The sequence below is a fragment of the Pimephales promelas genome, chromosome 9 (genome assembly GCF_988280905.1).
Source record: "Pimephales promelas chromosome 9, fPimPro1.hap1.1, whole genome shotgun sequence".
Classification (NCBI taxonomy): domain Eukaryota; kingdom Metazoa; phylum Chordata; class Actinopteri; order Cypriniformes; family Leuciscidae; genus Pimephales; species Pimephales promelas.
Window position 1 is genome coordinate 9,363,873 of NC_142777.1, and position 19,183 is coordinate 9,383,055.

A 19,183-nucleotide genomic window follows, 5' to 3' on the forward strand; every position below is an offset into this window, starting at 1 on the left:
GGCAGAGGTCGTACCATGTACCCGAGAGCCTTGTTACCCCACTGAAAAAGGAGATTCAATTAAAGAGACACCTGGGGGGTAATAGAACCATCAACTAGTGCAGTGTTTCCCAAACTTTATTTCTAGGGACCCACATTTTAAAGTCGATAAATCCTTGTGACCCAATAAACATTAGGCCCATATAGTTCATATATCACGAAGAGAATTTATGCATTAACAAAATATGTATGACCATTTTTAAGGTCAGTTAATCTTCCTGTCAACTATTTAAAAGAGATACAGATATTTGACAAAGCACAATTTTTTTATTAACCTGTTGTTGATGATAAGCAAATTGCAGAGGTGAAATGAGAAAGGAAGAGTTGACGGGGCATATCATTGTTTTAATATTCTCATCATTACAGTGTACACAATTTACTATAATAATTATTATAGGCTTAAATTAAAATATCCTGACAGTGAGACTTTGTAACCATGCATGGCTTACTACCACTGTATAAAAATTCCTAAACAAAAAAACTAGGTACACACAATTAATTATATTCCTCTACCCCCCTAATAAATCTAATGCAATATAAATGACTATAACATAGTATTCAATATAAATATTCCACATTTATGCCCAAACCATGGTAAATTATTACATTCATAGGCTATTACATGGTAAATGTTTGTAATGGTGATAGGGCATTTATAGTCTTCTAACTTTGTTCATGTTTCTGCTATTTACCTCATTAGTATAGTGTTGGGAATGTTAAGGCTGTTTCATCCGATTTAAAACTAGTTAAAATCATTGAGCGATTTGTGGTTTGTAAGAGAGAGGAGTGTCCGATGGAAATGCTTCTCACTAGATGTTGCAACGCTGTTTAATAGTGTCCGGAACCGGGAGTAAACGCAACTCCTTTAAGCTTTGCGTTCCGTTAGCCACTGGCCTGTGCTGCCTAGTTCAAAGTAAACTAGTGAAACAACTGAAACCAGCGCTATTTTGTTCTCTATTTGTTGTTACTGACCGAGAAACCGCTTCAGGTGGACAAATCCGAATTCATGGAAAGGCCAATTCATGGAAAGGAAATAATCAAACCAACGTTCGATTAATATCGCTGGTTCAGTTGACAGAAATACGGGACACACATAAGAACTGCTGAAATATTTGGACTGTAAACGTTTCTCTCAGGTCAGTCGGAGCGCTCATGGTACACACACAGAGCGGAGTCGTCCAGCTGCACGCGCCACTGCGGCGACGCGCATATCTAACCAAATTTAGCCGCACCACCAGAAAATAGGAGGAGGGAGGTTGGGGTGCCCTCGGCCGTATGGAGATGATTGGCGGGCCGCACTTGGCCCGCGGGTCGCCAATTGAATAGCCCTGATCTAGAGAGTAACCTATAGCACACTGAAAAATAGTGCTCGACTTGGCGACCCATACAAAATCTCCCGCGACCCACTTGTGGGTCGGGAACCCGCCTTTGGGAATGACTGCTCTATATCCTCTCCTTCATGCTATGCTGGAATTCTCTGCTCTTGTCGTAGCATTGGGGGGTGTTCTCTTACTCCCAGTAGGTCTGTAAGATGGCTGGGACCCAGTCTGATGTCGCTCTGCTGAGGTCTGCTCGTTGAGACGGGGTACACATGTGGGATGCTCAAAGCATAGACTCTGTGTAGACACTGGTGAGTTCCGCCGTTGTATTGATTCTCGTTGACCCCTGAGTTTATAAATGAGTTTATAACCTTCCTTCCGCCTCTGCTGAGCTGCCAAAAAGTCTTGCATCAAGGACACCATGTCAACCTCCGTAGTGGCTGTAACCGAGGGAAGCTGACTTTGTGCCCTGTCCCAGTCTCCTCTTCCTCATCGTCCAGTGTGTCCTATGCCACCTCCTCGTAGACACTCTTTCTTTGTGTAGATTTAAAATCTTCGTTTCCCCTTGTTATTTAATTTAATGAAAAGACACCAGTCATTCTGCCAATATATGTTATTTATTTTACCAATTTATATAAGACATAAGGGAGAGAGAGTAGAATGGACCAGCAAAGATCGTCCTTGTGCTTCTCTGTATTTTTCCTCTCTCTGTCCAAACAAAGAACTTACACAGTACATATAGCTGTTCCAGAACATCTGCTCTTAATCAATCACCGAAATGTATATTCTGCTCCACGGAAAGAAACATAATACACTCAACTTCCCCCCAAAGTCCCCAAACTCTAAAAGTCTTCCACATACAGAATTCAGAAAAGTTTGATTCATAAAAATGTAGATTATAAATGATTATGAATGATATATGAAAAGTATAAAAAATGTATATGAAAAGTGTAAATCACATGCATAATACTAATGATTATAATTATTAATAAAAACAATAAAAAAACTAAAAACAACATTAAATGATGAGATTGTGAATCTTCAGTCCCTCCTCTGGAACTACGGCCGTCAGTTCCACACCATCATCTCCAGGTGGCCAACCTATTGAAGTGATAGTGTTGAGGAGAAATAGTAGACCAAGACATAGACATAGAAGACAAAAGAATTGAAACAGAAAAGAAAACAAATAACAAACACAAACCCAACCCATGGTATGTCCCCGCATACTATGTGTTATTTAACATCTATGTGTGAGCATTTAAAATGAACCCCAATCATCTAAGAAAAGAAAAACTAAAAAAGTCTTCTGCCCGTGCCTGGACTCATTAATTAATTAACTCGTTAACTAATTAAATCCTCCAGTTCCGCGCTTAAAACAACAAACAAAATAAACGTTGATGTTAAAAGGTCCTATCCCTTGGGGTTGTAAATCAGTAAGCGGGTGTTCATTGTTTGTGAGGTTGTGTTTTGTATGTAGTGTAGTGTATGAAATCTCCTATCTCACTCCGAATTTTCCATTCTCGGTTCTATCCATTTTGTCAGTAATAACCAATCTAAAAGGTTTGGTACTTCTCTTTCTTATCACATATATGATAAGTTTTATTACTAACAGAAACACAAAAACTCCTACCATAGTCAAAACTATCCATTCCAACCATGTTAAATTCCCTGGAATTCGAGCTAATTTCCTCTCAGACATCAATTTAGCTACTCCATTCGCTACGATAACATGACCCATTGCTTGAATTCCCTCCTCTTGAGCTGCCTTAACGCTTGCTTTAACTCTCTTGACCATTTCAAAGAGTTCATAATTCCTCTCTTCCACCAAATCATTATTCCACCACTGTGGATCTAACTGCAACAATTGTACATGTGGAACATGAATTCCACCCAATTGAAGAGGATAGAGAATCTCAACGCAAAATGGATCAGAAGGAATTGGACATAGCTTTCCTCCGTATATCATATTTTCATTTATTCCGTCATGTAATATACACCACTGTGCTTCTGACACCTGCCATGCACCTGTGGCTTGATCTAAAGGAACTACTTCCCAAACTGCAGATCCATTAAGAGACAGACTAAACATTGTAGAACATGAGCAAATTACCCACTCATGTTCCTCAACACAACAGTCTGTAGTAGAAATCATTGGTGTTTCACCTTCAGCCCAATATCCATTCCTTCCCAATCTAATTACTGAATTTCCTTGTCTAACCCCCATTGATTGGAATCGTCTAACTGTCATAATATTGCGTTTCCCATATTGAGGCCAGACCATAATCAAAGGTAATGTTCCAGAACCTGACAACGAATCTTCATTGATTGCGATTTTAACTAATGGAGCATGTTTAGCAGAAGTCAAATTAAGTTGTTTTCCAAAAACCAATAACAAAGATTCCGCTATTCGCTCAGGAACTTGACCCATCCGAATAACCTGAATATCCTCTACCATTTGATCCTTCAAATTCTGAGCCAAAAATAAACACGCTGCACGATGTGTCTCAAAATTAGACGATTTCACTAATGCATCTGCCAATTCCCTCGCTGCGTCATTAAGATGCTGACCCGCTGCTATAATATGTAGAGAACCTTGAAGAGTCTCAGTAAGTCCTTTGCCGGTCATTGTTCCCACCCACTGAGAATACTCACTTAATTGGTTCAGCTGAGCAGTATTACTAATTGAATTGACAGAGCCAAATACCCCCGCTATGTCTCCCCATATACTTCGAGATTTACGATTTCGACTTCCAAGAGGATCCTTAGAGGTATAATATTTAATTTCTTTTTCCAACCAGCTCCTAATTTTTGTGAAATTTCCACAATAGGACTGATCATAAACAGTAAGAAGAGACATCAAGTTATAATTAATGCGTTGTCGCACCATATGAGCTTCGTTTATCAAGGTTTTGGTTTCCTTTGCTAGCAATATACCATGAGCTGGTGCAATAGTTGCACTTGGGCATGTTTTAGCTTTGTTTGTCTTTCCCGCAGAAAGATAAAAACACCGTCCAATTTCCCCAGTTTCTAATTCAGTCTCACAATATTCATTCGCATCTTCCGAATGCCAAACTCGTATGTAATTTCCCTTGAATCTAGTTGTCCTGGAGGTAGCATCCCATAGAAACCCCTCGCATGGTAACACTATGGGATAGATACAGCCTAGGGCTAATGAATCCCATATTGTAAGCATGTGGGTACGATTCAAAATGAAATTAATTTCCACATCAGTAGATGTTATGAGGTTTAACCCCACAATTTCACATTGTTCTTTTGAACAAATTTCTCGTCTTTGAGCACTACCGGTATACCCCCCATCTTTCACCGGCCAAATTACTCTGCTTTTGTAACATTGGTGGTGAAAGTTACATCCACCGTAGATGCCCACTCGATATTTAGCAAGGTCTTTATCATTACGTGGCACCCAATCCCATAATCCCCATCTGGAAATAAAGGGTAGAGTAAAACGTTGGCCAGATTTCAGGGTTGCATTCCGAGTAATTTCTTGAACTCGAGGAGTCCATAAAGCTTGGCTTCCTTGGTAAATGCCAAGTAAAATTAAAAACAAGCATACCATTGTCGTTGTGTATCGAGAATAACTTGCGACCATCTCTAATCAATGTCAATGGAATTGATTCCTGAAATGGAAGCAGAAAAATAATTAATCATCACTCCTTTTTCCCAAAGTTAATGAGTGAACAGTGCTCAATCTCAGGTCCTAAGCCTTCATCATTTTGTTCATTCACTAAGCAAGGTTTAACTTGTGACCAATGATACCATCTATCTGTTCCTACACCCTTCCCTTTTAGGCAGACACTTGTATCTGTTGTTAAGAGTACCTCATATGGCCCCTCCCACCTAGGTTCTAAACCTTTCCTGGGAATACGTTTGACCATAACAAAACTGCCTAACTCAGGAATGTGTGGAATGTCAGTAGTGTTATGTTTTTCATCCCATTGCTGTTGAGCTTCTCGCACTTTCTTATTATTGTCTTTGATTGCTTTGTCCAGCATTGTAAGATAGCGTCGTAGCTTCTCTTGGAACAAAGTAGAGTCTCCTCCTGTTCCCGCAGGCGGCGGAGCATCAGGAGGCAGAACCATTGCTCTTATCAAGCATCTTCTACAGTAATCATCAATGTCTCTCATCATTCGTGGCCACCACCACGTCTCGCTGATTTGAGCTTTCATTGCTTTTGCTCCAGCATGTACTTTTCCATGATACAGCTGCATTAGTTCCCTTCTTGCTCCGATAGGCATCACCACTTGTCCTGTTGGAATTCTCCAGATACCTTGATCATCCTCTTTCGCTCCCGCTTTTATCCATTGTTCTTTCTCTTCATCTGTCTCAGTTTGATATGACAGAAGGCGGAGCTCAGGATTATCTTCGGTGTTTTCCTTTACCAAGGTAACAGGAGTAAGAGGAAGTAGTGCTGCTTCTCTGGCCGCTGCATCTGCTGCCGTGTTTCCTTGACTTTCTTTGGACTTGTCAGATTGATGTGATTTCACTTTGATCACGGCTGCTTCTCTGGGTAGGTGACATGCTGCAATCAAACGACGAATTATGGAAGCATGTTGTATTTCGCTCCCATTGCTGGTGATAAGTCCACGTTTTTTCCACAGGGCAAGGTAGTCATGGACCACTCCAAAAGCATAACGACTATCTGTGTAGATGTTGACTCGTTGTCCTTCCGATAATTCGAAAGCTTCTGCAAGTGCTATGAGCTCAGCTACTTGTGCTGAAAAATGCCCAGAAAGAGCTCCTTTCTTCACGACATTTCCATCAGCTTCCACTACAGCCCATCCAGTATGTCGTTTTCCATCAACATAGTAACTGGATCCATCGACCCATAACTCCTTGTCTGGATTTTCAAGAGGTGTTGGACTAACAGGACCAAGACTTTCTTCTTCTACTTGTTTTTCACACTCATGTGGTGTTCCCTCGTGTGGTTCGATCATCATCGTTGCAGGGTTAAGGGATGTGTCTCTGATGATTTCCACTCTCAAATCCTTGTTCAACAAAGTTGCTTCCCATTTTGCTCTCCTTGCATCAGTAATGGTCTTGATGTTTGTGTTGTTCAGCAACGTCACTATACTGTGTGGAGTATGCAATATGATTGTTTGTGCTCCTATCAAATTTTCCACAGCATCCACTGCCCATGTGGCACCATCGAGAGCTTGTATACATCGTGGTTGACCAATCATTGTAACAGGAATCTTTGTGGAAAAGTATCCAACAGGTCTGTATCGATCACCTGGTTTTTGACACAGTACTGCTGAGTACGTCTCATCTCCCACCCTGGTCCACAAATGAAACGGCAATCGTCCATCAGGAAGTCCCAAGGCTGGGGCTGAAGTCAGTTTTTCTTTCATTGAAGTAAATGCTTCCTCAGCTTCCGGTGTCCAGTTTATCTGTTCCATTCCAGGCTTTCCTCCCTTGTACAAGTCAATGAGGGGGCTGGTGATGCTGGCAAAATCAGGAATATACTGACGACAATAGTTGAAAAGTCCCATCACTTTCCTCATTCCTGTAACTGTTAGAGGTTTTGGAAGTTGCCGTAATGCCTCCACACGCTCTGTTGTCAGTCTCCTTCCCTCGACAGATATTTCTTGGCCCAAGTAGATAACCTTGGTTTTGGCCAGCTGTGCTTTGTCGGGGTTGACTTTGAATCCTCCTTTCTTAAGGGCTTGTAGGACAATATTCAGAGCAAATATGTGGCTGTTTTCATCTGGGCTTGCAATTAACAAGTCATCCACGTATTGGAGGCAAACACTTCCTGAACTCTCGATTTCAGCTTTTTGCTCCGTTAAGAACTGATCCAAAGTTCTGTGAAATACCACAGGAGAAATATTGAGTCCTTGTGGGAGTCTGTTCCAGACATACTGTTTTGCACCCACTGTGAAGGCAAGTTTCTCTTGAGATTTTTCGTCAATAGGTATAGACCAGAAAGCAGACAGTACATCTAGTACTGTGAAAATTCTTGCATTTCCTGGAATATCATTCAGAATGGTGGCAGGATTGGCCACAATAGGATGTGGTTTTGGTGTTACACTGTTGAGTCTTGTGTAATCAATGGTTAATCTCCATGAGTCATCCGATTTCTTGACAGGCCAGACAGGACTATTAGTGGTTGATGAAGTTTGTCTGATAATCCCTTCAGCTTCCAAGTCTGCCACTATCTCTTCCACGGCTCGTCTTGCTTCAGGTCGGATAGGGTGTTGTTTATGAGGGGCATGTGTCGGCCCTTCAATAACAACAGGGTCAATGTTGGCTTTGCCACAATCAAATTTGTGTTTAGCCCAAACTTCTGGATGTAAACTGCATAGAAGACCCCACACACCGTCTTTGGTCCAGTCTCTGATGATTGGTTTTGCTGCACCAACTGAACTCAAATTACATGTGCGATCTTCGTGTGGTATTATCCCAGCTGTTGTAGCGATTTGACGACTGTCAGTGAAGATGATCATGTTCAACAATGGAAGTATGTCCATGCCAATGAGGCTTCCTTGTGAATTCGGTCCCACCCAGAAAGATGTCCATACGACTTCATCTTCATGTATTTGTAGTGGAACTTGGATACTTTTATGAAATGTTGTGATACCTCCTCCAACTCCTTCAACTTCCATAGTTTCATCTGTTGTAGGTAGGTTCAGATCTGTTATTGAAATTGAGGCTCCTGTGTCAACCAGGATATCACATGGGTGGCCCCCTATTAATGCATTGATGAAAAGGCGATTGTCTCTTTTCTTACTAATACAGGGGGCCGCTGATTCCTATTGCGGACGCATAATCCCCTCTATGAGTTGACGGACTTGTGCGTCCGTCCATGTCTTCCCTTGAGAGGTTTCATCATGATTTTTCGCAGTGACTTGTTTAAATGATGGACCTTGACCTTCTGCTCCACCACCTTTAGCCCAGCAGTCTTTTCTTGAGTGGCCACGCTTTCCACAATTGCCGCAAACAACAATCTTATTCTTTGTATCCATGTTGTATTGAGCTGTCGCCACTCCTTTTCGATTTGTCTTGTTTCCTTCTTCCTTGTTTGATCTCATCGCCATCTCTAGACGGCCAGCCCATTGCATAATTTGGTCATATGTTTCGCCTGGATTGACTCCAAGTGATAACGCTTGTTGGTATTTAGAGCTAAAGCCATCCACAAGTGTGTCAGTGAATTGTACATCATCTCTGTCAGGTTGTTTCTTTGCACAGAGAGCCCATCTCTCATAAGCATTCCACTTACGCAGAGCATATTCATCTGGAGATTCATCATCCTTTTGCTTAATCAATGTCACTGAAGTGAATGGAATTTTACCGCTCCCCAAGATTTCTTGGATTTCCTTTCGGAATACATCTAATGTTTGCCAAAGACCCAGGGGTCGTCCTTGGCCATCAACCCACAAGTCTACCCATTGGGCTGTTGTTATCGACGCTGGCAGGCGTTCCCATCTGTCTCTTGGGATTTTAGCTTTCACAATGGTGTGAATGTCTTTTAGTGTCATTTGATGTGCTTCAACCAGGGAGTCTAATTCTCGCCAAAACTCTGTGTTTGGATCTTGTCTCTTCAGAGGAGGCAAGGCTGAGAGAATGGCTTGTCGTTCTCCCGGAGTAAATGGTCTTTCTTCGGTCATCATCTCAGGTTGCGACTCTTCCCTTTTAATCACAGGTGAAGAAAATTCAGGACCGATTTTGTCAATTGTGATCATGTCATCATCTCTTGTCTCATCACCCCAGTCAGATCCATAATTATGAGCTGGTGTACATCTCATCATGTCTCTGCTTGGCTGGGCTGATTTAGATCTTGTTATTATTGGAGCTGCTTGTGCAGATGCAATATACATTTTGTCAATTGGACCTCCGTTTGATCTTGAAGCTTGAGGCTGCGTCAGAGGTTTAGATGAACTTGTATATTGTTCAGGCAAAGGTGGATAAATTGGTTTGTAAGGTGGAGGCGTTACTGTTGTCGCGGATTTCACTGGTGCTTGTGAATATTTCCTTTCAGCTTCAGTTATTATATTTGTCCAATCTGGATCAAATAAATCATCACTGGTTGTGTTTTCCTTCTCTGGACATGTGATGGACATGATTTTGTTTAATTTGTGGTATGCTTCAAGCTGAGGCTTCATAACTTCAACAAGCGGTACCGGACCTCCATGTAAGTCACAACAAATTCCACCTTGTTTCACAATCCAATTAGCTGCTAAAATTGGAAATGCTTTTGATTTTATCTTGTCTTTTTGGGACTCGAACCAGCTTAACTGCTCATTCATAGATGCATTAATGTCCAGTCCTTTTTTCAAAAGTTTAGTTAGTTTCTTGTTCTTCTTCTTTTCAAGATACCATTCAGCTATTGTGCTGCTGGTACAGACACTTGCTGCCATTTTCAAAGTTAAAAGTCTCTGCTCAGAACAGTCTGTTAACTCAGAAGTCTGTTAACTCAGAACAGCAGGGATGTATGTGTGCCTATGTGTGTGTGAATTAAACGGTATGTGCGTCTATGTTCAGAAACTGCAGCCTATGTGATGCGTCTGTGTGTGTGCTCAGAGCTGCAGGCTGTCTGTATATGTATGTGTAAGTATGTGTGTGTGCTCAGAGCTGCAGGCTGTCTGTATATGTATGTGTGTGTGCTCAAAGCTGCAGGCTGTGTGTGTATAGGTATGTGTGTGTGGGGCTCCCTGCCTCTCCCCCTCTCCAACTTGATGTGTGTGTATGTGTATGAAGGTACAGGGCAATTCTGAAGGGAGGGGCTGCTTCACTCTCTTTCTCTGACCCTCACTCACAGAACAAAAGAAAAATGTAAAGAAAAGTTAACTCTAATGCTTTTCAGTATTTTAGTTTTCTTTTTAAAACTCAAAACAGTTTCTTTTTTTTTTTTTTTTTTTTTCAAATATTTTGGATTTATCTCAGATTAATTTCTTTGGTATTTATTTTTTCCTTAAAGTTAACTCGGATCAGTCTCCTCAAATATTTGAACAGCTTTACGGTCAGGTTCAGAATGCCCACGATCCTAGCTAGTTACAAGGGCGCCTTTTATACTTGTATAACTCTAGCGTGTTACAATGTTTTAGGGATTACTCTGCCATCATTTTTAAAACAGTCCCGCCACATTTAACCGCTTTGGTCAATCAAGTACCGCTTGTGTTAACTTCCCTCGTCTCCTACTGAGAACGAATCTTCGGTGTGCTGGATGTTTTAGGGATTACTCTGCCTTCTTTAAACAGTCCCGCCACTATCCAACCACGTCGCAGTTATAACCAAGCAAATTTTACTAGCTTAACCGTTTTACAGCTAATTCCAAATTTCTGACTAGATGGTCTTTTTTCTAAAAAAGATCCATCTCTATCCCAGCATTTCAAATATTGTCTGAGGTTTACTTTTCAGAGAACCTTAAATAAGCCTAATTCAGTTTGATTATTTAATTTGATTAATTTTATACAAATTTTTCCTTATGTCCCATATTCATTGGCAAAACAACTGGTACTTAAAATAACACAGTTCTTTTCAGCATTTCAGTCACTGTCTCTAATCATCAGGCAGACTTAAAACTTTTTAGAAAGGAAAAAAAGTCTTACCTGAAATGATTGAGACGAATGCCTGGGTATGCGATCCTTTTCGTGTGACGCCAAAAATGTAGATTTAAAATCTTCGTTTCCCCTTGTTATTTAATTTAATGAAAAGACACCAGTCATTCTGCCAATATATGTTATTTATTTTACCAATTTATATAAGACATAAGGGAGAGAGAGTAGAATGGACCAGCAAAGATCGTCCTTGTGCTTCTCTGTATTTTTCCTCTCTCTGTCCAAACAAAGAACTTACACAGTACATATAGCTGTTCCAGAACATCTGCTCTTAATCAATCACCGAAATGTATATTCTGCTCCACGGAAAGAAACATAATACACTCAACTTCCCCCCAAAGTCCCCAAACTCTAAAAGTCTTCCACATACAGAATTCAGAAAAGTTTGATTCATAAAAATGTAGATTATAAATGATTATGAATGATATATGAAAAGTATAAAAAATGTATATGAAAAGTGTAAATCACATGCATAATACTAATGATTATAATTATTAATAAAAACAATAAAAAAACTAAAAACAACATTAAATGATGAGATTGTGAATCTTCATTTGGGACCTACGACCCTCCCTGGTTTTCCAACATGCACTGTTTAGTGGCTGGCCATCACACTTCTGACACCACTCGTGATGAGGCGTGTTGGTAGAAGGCTCTCAGCACAAGAATGATGGCTCAGCCAGAATAGCACTACAGTGTAAGGGTTCTTCATCTCAAAGTGTATAAAAAATATATTAATATATTTATATTAGAACAAAAAAAATTATTTATTTACACTGAGCTCTTGGCTGAATATCCTTCCACTCGAAAAGATTTCAATAGTATCCAATGGGCTATATGCACGCATAAGTTCCTCATTAGACGCAAGGAAGCTCAACAGTTTCAGGCTGGGGAGATTAAAGCGGAGGAAAACCGAGGTAAACGGGATTATGGCAGAGTCTTCAAAATTTACTGTCCTCCCGTCTTTGAAACGAAACGTTCATAAAGTTTAGATGTGATTTTATATATACAGTAGTTATGTTTATTTAATATAATTTTAAAAAGAAGCATAAAGACAACGAGGGGTGTCTGTTTTATCTGTTTTTGTGACTAACATTTCTTTAGTATAACCATGGAGTATAAAATTCAATATAAATTCTCGGTATTGCATTGGACTCTACGATCGGCGGAAGTTATCGAGCATCCTTAAACCTTCACCGGAAATACCGCCGTGCATAGAGCCCATTGCACCTCAAATTGCACTCCTTGACTTCCACACTTTACCCTCTTTGTGTGAGATAGCTGCCCTTTGTATTTTATGGTATTACATTATGGTGAGTACCAGGCAATTATCCATTTTCCAACATTCTCCAAACAGGTAAACGGGTATATACACCTTTATATATGTATTGTATAATAATATGTATTCATTATACTTCAGTAATAATATGACATTTTTGTGTTTTGTATTTATTACATGTGTAGAACACTCTCCAAACCATTTAATATAGTATTATAAATGTTGTGTTCAGACATTCATGATATAAAAAAAATAAACATATTAGAATAACTTTTAAAATGGAGTGAACACGGAGCAGTTTTTCCGTGAACGGGAATGGAAAACCCGGAGTGAGCCGGAGCGAAGTGATCACAGAAAGCTTAGAGTGGAGAGAGGAACGTCCTTTCGCTCCACTCCAGGCTTTGATCACATTCCCATCAGCAGGGTCAATACGCCTCATCTTTCCTTGATTTAAGACCTATTCAAATTCATTCATTCATTACACTTTTTGAGAAATGTAAGCCTATTAATGGCCTTAAAATTATGTAAAGTGAATTTAAGACATTAAGGACAGACCGGAAATCCGTCATAACAATGCAGAACTTGAATCCCTGTTTACAGAAGAAACACATGAACTCACAGCAGCAGAAGAAATAGAGCAAATGCTTCAAACAGAAAAATATGAATGCTCTTACATCATTTGAGTAGACATGAAATTAATTTGATGAATTTGATCATGTTGTTTCAATAGCTTTGCTTTGTAATTAATCTAATAATAGTCATTTCCCTGCATTTTATTCCGTTTTGATTATACTTTATGAATTCACAGTGGCAGTTTCATGTGAGAATCAAGTATGATCTTACCCCAGTTTCTCCAGTTTACAGAGAGGATTCTCCAGTACAGCAGAGAGCAGCTTCACTGAGTCTCCTAGTTGATTATATGACAGATTCAGTTTTCTCAGTTGTGAGGGGTTTGATCTCAGAGCTGAAGCCAGAGCTGCACAACCAGTGACACCACAATCCCTAAACCTGTGGAGAACAATTACACACTTTTCGCTCTCTCGGATCAACACAGAAATCTTTGTTTTTCTTAATTTTGTTCATCATTTGTGCAATATCTCTTTTTTAAAACCATGAATTAAATATATCAATACATTTAACAGTTATTCTAAGAGATTATGTCTCTATGTGAAGGAGGAAGATATATTTAGATATATGTAATATATGTAGATATAAGATATAAAACTGATGCACGAATACATGGAATACATCTGTTTTTATCCTAATGTATTAACATTTAAATTAAAATTAATGTAAAAAGTCTAAATATAAATGTTTATACAAATACATTAAAAATGCATATATTTGAAAATAAATTTCTCAAACAAATATAATAAAAAAACGGTATAATTAAAAAAACTATATAACAAATCAGGTCAGATAGGCGGAGGGTTTAAAAGCTGATGTGTGACTCGTATTGTTTGTTAAACCATTAATTTATAATGTTTAAAAATAAATGTTATAACGTTTTAGCAGTGATAATTGTTCTGTGTTACTTACACAAGTGATCTAGTTGCTGTAACCACAGGCAGCAGCTTCTGAAGAAGTTCAATGTCTGTGTTTTGTGTAACACTAGTTGAAAATAAAAAAAATACATAAGTTCATTATTAATGCTAATGCTAATACTACTGATTCATACCACAAGTAAATAATACATTCCCAAATGCCCTCAAATATTGTTTTAATTAAACACTGCTTTATAAAAGACACGTGAAAATGTTGTTTTAGTATCTATAGCTAGAAGCTTTGTATTCAGCCAACACAGAATAGTTTTTTTTTTTCTTTTCAATGTTGCTGTGGCAGGTCCATTAGTCTGCATTTACACGACAACACTATTTTAACAATCTGAAACGCAAGTATCAAGCGCGAATCGCAAGAAACTTTGTGGGCGGGTCTTGTTGCTATTTTACCAGCAGGATAAATGACTCTTGTGCCCAACGCAAGTTTAAAAGGGGATGGTCTGAAATTGCTTCATCATTCGTGTGGTTTGGGCGTAACGTGAAATAAACCAATCAGAGCGTCATATCACATTCCCTTTAAAGGTTGTATCAGCGATTGTGGGTGACGTTACTTCTGTTTGTGTTTGAAGCGAGATCCCAAACAAACCAAGTTAGCTCGCCCCTCCCTCCCGTTTCGTGCATCATGAAAAAAAAACGGTCATATAGCTACAGCTCTAACGTTATGGGGAAAACTCATGGTAACAACAGCTATTTGGAATAATATTATAACAGCTTATTATAATTATTCGGCTAAGGTTAGTCCTGAAAGTAGGCTAGTGTTATTGCTAATAGTACAATGTCATGGCTACACATCAAAGTATACACATAACAAATGCAACTCACACACTTACGGCGGGTTCACACCGGACGCTGAAGCGACGTGGAAGCGGCGTGGAACGGAGGCCGCTTCCTTTCGTCAAAATATAAGCAATTTTCAAATTAAAATACTGCGAGTGACAAATGCGAACACACAAACAAACAGGGAGGATGTATATTTCAATGGTATATATGCACTACTGTAACAGTCTACCATATTCTCTCTCTCGCTGTGTGTGTGTCTCGACAACGGATTAATAAAAGAAGTGTACAAACTTCTTGGTTACAGAAACATGGTGTATTTATATTATGAGGTTATTTACTTACCCATGATGTAAAAAAAATAGCTCTGAATAAACAACAACTGAGCAGAAGCGTTTGTCGACCTCCGCGAAGAATACGTGTCTGGTGTGAACAGGGAGGCGCTGGACCGCGCGTGATTTTCCGTGGTGTGAACCCCGCGTAAATCCCTACAATCTGACATTCGCTTGATCAAGGTCACATGGCGACCCCTACGTGCCTTAGTCATGTGGAAGAGACCTTGGTTCCTCGCCCAAGGCCCAGTGTTGGGGGGTTTTGTCGTCATGTAATGCTAACAACAGACGCTTCCTTTACAGGTTGGGGGGGGTGAGGGGGGGCGATCATAAGTGGTCGCTCGGCGCAAGGTCTGTGGCAGGACCATCTACTTTCTACACACATAAATCGGCTAGAAATTATGTCGGTGTTTCGAGCTCTCAAACACTTCATCCCCGACCTGAAGGGCCATCATGCGCTTGTCCGCATGGACAAAACATCGGTGGTCTCTTACATCACCATCAGGGGAGTCTGAAGTCACGTCACTTATGCAAGCTGGCTCACCAGATCCTCCTCTGGGCCCAAGGGAATTTGCTCTTTTAAGACAATTTACATCCCGAGTTTTAAATCAGGGAGCAGACAACAGGCAGGGGCCAAGAACAGGGAAATGGAACTCCACCCTGAGGAGGTGGAGCCCCCATGAAAAACTTTGGTGCAGATGTGGCCGAGGATCTCTCTGCTCCCAGGAGTTCTGGAGAGAGTTCGCTGGAAAGGGTTCCGTCTTCTGTTAACAAGCCATGTTTAGGCAGGCCCGAGTACAGTTCTTGGACCTAGAGTCTCTCCTCGACGGCTCTTCTGGAGATTCCAATCCGGGGGGGGGGGGGGGCTTTTTCTCTCAGGCGAGAGGGTTGATCCTTCTTCCCCCCAGAATTGTGGAAAATTTGGGCTTGGGCTTGGACATAAGTTCAGGTTTCTCAAATGAGGTTGTTGAGACCATCCTCCACCCCAGAGCTCCCTCCACGAGGAAACTCTACACCTTGAAGTGGATATTTTTCACTACTTGGTTTGGAGAGCACCAGCTGGACACAGTTATCTGCCCAGTGGTCTCCACAGGTCTATCCACACTAAAGCCTTGTTCACACTACATGATTTTAAAACGTCAGGCTGAACTGTGCGGTTCACACTACATGACTTACTCTCTGTGAAATCAGGAGTGTTCAAGTTGTTTAGCTGTTCACACCACACAACACAACGTGATTGATCCACAACAGGAGTTGACAACGCATTACATAGAGATACAACCACGATCGGATGATAAGAGCAAATCATTCGTGACTCTAATGAGAGCTATTTCAGTACAATGGTACGGTCTAAATCTTGAAAATAATCAAATAAATAACGAGTTGATAACAACTGTCACCCACAACAGGAGGAAACGCACTAGACGAGTTGACAACGCACTACATAGAGATACAACCATGAACGGATGATAAGAGCAAATCATTTGTGACTCTAATGAGAGCTGTTTCAGTACTATGGTACGGTCTAAATCCTAAAAAAAAATAATAAATAACGAGTTGATAACAACTCTGTCACCCAACGATTCTATCTTGTCTACAAACCACGTTTTGTCACGAAAAACCACGCAATAAAAAGAACCAGAAATGACGTGAAACAGCACGTGCGCCAATACCCAGCGAAGAAGAGAACACAACATGCGAATATGGACGTAACACAGAAACTAGTGCTGCACACTGTTCGCGTGATGATTTGCTCTGAGAAAAAAATGCAAAAAAAGAAAAAATAAGATTTACCCGGTGACCTCAACCCATGCCTTGCTATGATCGGCTGTAGCTCATGACATCACTGAGGTTGAGTTGCGAGATGGCTCTGGATATCTAGCATGCTAGATATTTTTCTGGGCTTGGCGACGCGTCTGCGAGGCGTCTGCGAGCGTCTTCGCTGTGTTGTTGGCTCTTTCATACTAACAGATTGGCAAGCGTTCATCGCTCACAAATCCCCCGCGTTTTGCAGGCGATAACACCCTGACCTGTCGGCGAGCTCAACGATTTGCAAATCGGGCTTAAATTCGACTTAAAATCCTGTAGTGTGAACTTGGCTTAAAGGTGTACATGGCAGCCTTAGCTGCTTACCACATCTCTTTAATCCATATCCCATATCAGTGAACACCCCTGATGACTCTGTGATTTTCACGTCTTTGTAAAACTTAAATGCGTTTTAGGAAGGATTTTGTTGGGTGCAACCACAGAAACCGAAAATTCTCGGGCCAGCAGCATGTGTCCAAATTTCAATCTTAACTGTTCTATTTCATCAGAAACGATCTTAAAAAAGGGCTTTAAGTGTAAAATATCGAACTTGTCCTTTAACAGGCCGCTCCAAGACTGAACCCCAGGACTGGGTAAGCCAACTAGGCCACCCTGGGACTGACACCCTGAATCAGGGTTCATAGCTATTGGTTTTCTAACTTACTATCAGGTAGTAGGCCTCACCAGGCGTCCATGAAGGCGAGATCCCAAGTATGGGCATCTGGACAGCTAGCCTGACTGGCAATAAGGTAGTAGGCCTCCCTGAAGTTGAGCTCCCAAGTATGAGCAACTGGACAGCTAGTCTGACTGGCTATCAGGTAGTAAGCCTCACCAGGCCTCCTTGAAGGCGAGACCCCAAGTATGGGCATCTGGTCAGCTAGCCTGACTGGCCATAAGGTAGTAAGCCTCCCTGAAGTCGAGTTCCCAAGTATGGGCAACTGGACAGCTAGTCTGACTAGCTATCAGGTAGTAAGCCTCACCAAGCCTCCTTGAAGGCGAGATCCCAAGTATGGGTATCTGGACAGCTAGCCTGACTGCCTATCAGGTAGTAGGCCTCACCAGGCCTCCCTGAAGACAAATTCCCAAGTATAATAATTTAAGATAAATGATAAAAGTAGCCTAATAATAACAACAACAATAATTGAATATGCCCTGTGTGCCTGTCCGCTACGCCACTGTGAAGAGCTAAACGGACACCAGCAACCGCATCAAGGCGATTAACTGTTTTATCAAGTTTACTTTGGCCGTAATTTTCATCATCAGGAGGATCCGCTTGCAGCCCAATTTTTGTGATAGCACACAACGGTCAAATGAGTTTACTTTGAAAGGATTGCGCACTCAAATGTAAAATGATGTTACACAGGTCCTTCTGAGGGTTGTAGATTCGAGTCCTCAGCACTAAACACTAGAATGAGATGCTCTAGTAAGTGTGCATGGCTACGTCACACATGTTCTCGTCCCATGATCATGGCACAAAAATACTATTAAAACCTATTTTTGGAGAAATACTTTCTATTAAATACCTTTATATTAACTGGCTTTTTTATTAATGCAATAAAGTGAATGACATCTGTGTCGTCCAGGGGATTACATTATTGTCAGTTTAGTGTTCAGTGATTAATTTACACAGAAACATAAGATAACATCTATGCCTTCATTTCCAAACACATTACAAACGTATGTGTGTCTCACATTTCTTAATGAATTCAGATAAAATCAGTGCCGACTCGTTTCCCATCAATTCTTTTTTCACATGAATTGGAATGTGTGCAAAGGATTGTGGGAGATTATAGAAGATAATAGACTTGATGCATCCTTGAAAATTAGCTGAATTAAATACAAAATGAAGTCTGTCTTTAAAAGATCCTTCAAACTGAGACGGCCTCCAGAGGCGCTTGATGACGTGGCAGTCGAGATATGCAGCCTTACTAGGACAGCCACGGTTTGAGAAACACCCGCAAATTATGTACAATATCCCAGAAATCAGTCTGTGCCCCATAATTTTACCACCTTTAGTTTCTCTTTTTTTAATAATGTTTTAGACTGTTATGATTGTACTCCGTGTTACTCATCATTTACGTCTCCAATTAAGCTGCTCAGGTTAAACTCCTGTAGTGTCTCCTCTGAGGACAACAACACAAACACTAAAGCTGACCACTGAGACGAGGAGAGTTTCACGTTACGTAATCCTCCACGGCTCATATGAGGCTCAGCTGCGTTCACTAGAGAAAGATGCTTGATAAAGTGTCTTTGACTATCAGGGAGCGGAGCTAAAACAGAAATGGGCAAAAATACTAAACCTGGTACTGGCAGTGCTAAAAACCAAATAACCTCTGGCAAAGACGACAAGGAATCCGAAATGGCGGTGGCGCCCGTTGCACTAACAGCTGCAGTGCTCGTATCAGAGCTTAAGAAGTCGAGGCGAAGTCTGACAGAGGAATTTACAGCTTTGCTGAACTCCTCTTTATCTCCATTACAAACATCGCTGGAAAGCATTC

At 40.7% G+C, this 19,183-nt stretch overlaps 2 protein-coding genes across 4 annotated transcripts in view; both read right to left on the reverse strand.

Moving 5' to 3' along the window:
- Window positions 1–18,913, reverse strand: part of LOC120474910 (NACHT, LRR and PYD domains-containing protein 12) — a 69,850-nt gene extending 50,937 nt beyond the window's left edge. For all 3 annotated transcript variants that reach the window (XM_089134727.1, XM_089134728.1, XM_089134729.1), the window contains exons 1-3: window positions 18,754–18,913; window positions 13,751–13,822; window positions 13,055–13,219 (exon numbers count right to left, since the gene is read on the reverse strand). In XM_089134727.1, coding sequence (XP_088990853.1) covers window positions 13,055–13,219; window positions 13,751–13,822; window positions 18,754–18,887 — 371 coding nt within the window. In that variant the 5' untranslated portion in view covers window positions 18,888–18,913. The remainder of the gene's footprint in view (window positions 1–13,054; window positions 13,220–13,750; window positions 13,823–18,753) is intronic.
- On the reverse strand, window positions 2,025–4,967 carry LOC148977506 (uncharacterized). Its single transcript, XM_089134726.1, has one exon. The coding sequence runs from the start codon at window positions 4,965–4,967 to the stop codon at window positions 2,853–2,855; it is 2,115 nt and encodes a 704-aa protein (XP_088990852.1). The 3' UTR covers window positions 2,025–2,852.
- Window positions 18,914–19,183: the final 270 nt, after the last annotated feature.

What these genes read in the sequence shown, in the direction of transcription:
- LOC148977506 (XM_089134726.1), bottom strand. Translation starts at nt 4,967, where the DNA reads ATGGTCGCAAGTTATTCTCGATACACAACGACAATGGTATGCTTGTTT.